Source organism: Perkinsus marinus (genome assembly GCF_000006405.1).
Source record: "Perkinsus marinus ATCC 50983 genomic scaffold scf_1104296942606, whole genome shotgun sequence".
Taxonomy (NCBI): Eukaryota; Perkinsozoa; order Perkinsida; family Perkinsidae; genus Perkinsus; species Perkinsus marinus.
In genome coordinates, this window is record NW_003212108.1 from 1 (window position 1) to 1,089 (window position 1,089).

The 1,089-nt window shown below is 47.8% G+C and overlaps 1 protein-coding gene across 1 annotated transcript; it reads right to left on the reverse strand.

Annotated features, from left to right (window-relative positions):
* Positions 1–305: 305 nt before the first annotated feature.
* On the reverse strand, positions 306–871 carry Pmar_PMAR027007 (hypothetical protein; the record flags this gene model as incomplete). Its single annotated transcript, XM_002781378.1, has 3 exons — positions 306–374; positions 427–649; positions 699–871. The coding sequence occupies 3 exons, from the start codon at positions 869–871 to the stop codon at positions 306–308; spliced, it is 465 nt and encodes a 154-aa protein (XP_002781424.1).
* Positions 872–1,089: the final 218 nt, after the last annotated feature.

Here is a 1,089-nt window from a genome sequence, read left to right on the forward strand (position 1 = left end):
AGTTTCACATGGTATGGAATCCAAACTGTTCCTGGAGTCTCCAGGCTGGACTCCAGCCGCTGGAGCAGGACCTATCCTTCCGAAGAGTAGGTCGGTTCGGTAAGATTTCCGTTTTCGCGTTTATTCTCTGGGAGACACCCTAGGAAGTCTAATATTTAAATCTATAGAATGTTTTCATCGTAAGCCATTAAGCGGGATAGTCGTGTACACCGCTCCATTGGAGCTCGAAAATCGTGTAGGATTGGCAAACTTTCAACATCTGTAAGCTATCATTCCATTTGTCAACAGCAAAATAATGTCAAGCATCATGCAATTTGAAGGCCAGCAGCCACACATTCAGAGGCAACTGTTCCTGTAAGTGATTTATCAGGAACCTGAGAAATAACATATATCTCAATGTCGATCCAAACAGTGACATTGTCTCACCGAATGCCCCTCTTCAAGATCGGGCCTCCCATCCTGGCTCTGCATCGCCATCATCACTTTCATTAGCACTAGGAGTTGCATCAACCCCACGGCTGACATCAAAATGATGAGAGCGAGCATAGCAGTGAGCACTGCTGAATAATCCGTAGGAGGTTCAACGGAAGCGCTGTTTCCGGTCTTCTCGATCTCGGGCGGTGGTGCGACCGTTGTAGTCGTGAAGAACCTGAAAGCAGGAGGGTGGGAACTCGCGTGGATCTCGAATGCTGACTTACAAATCTGTGGGAGATAGGGTCAGATCACTGAAGCTGAATGGCTTAGTCGTCTCCTGAGGCATTGAACCCTCGATTAGGTCGAGTTGCCCAGGAGGGCCAATATCCACGCCGTCGAAAAGCTTGGCATCACTCAATGCAATGAAGAAGATGACGAAAGCTCCCATAGTCCACATGATGGATGGAATGTGTAATCCTGACATGATTTTGGGTACAAACAAGGTCCTCCGATGAATGGAGTTTGCGATCTACTGTGATTATCGGCGCTGCAGTGTTAGGGAACCACCGTTCCTCAGTTGCTGTTCTGCAAATAGATGAAAATTTTGCTGCTGGACCCCATTATGGGGCCCAGCAGCAAACTTTTCGCCCTCTTTTCAACCGCAGTGGTACAATG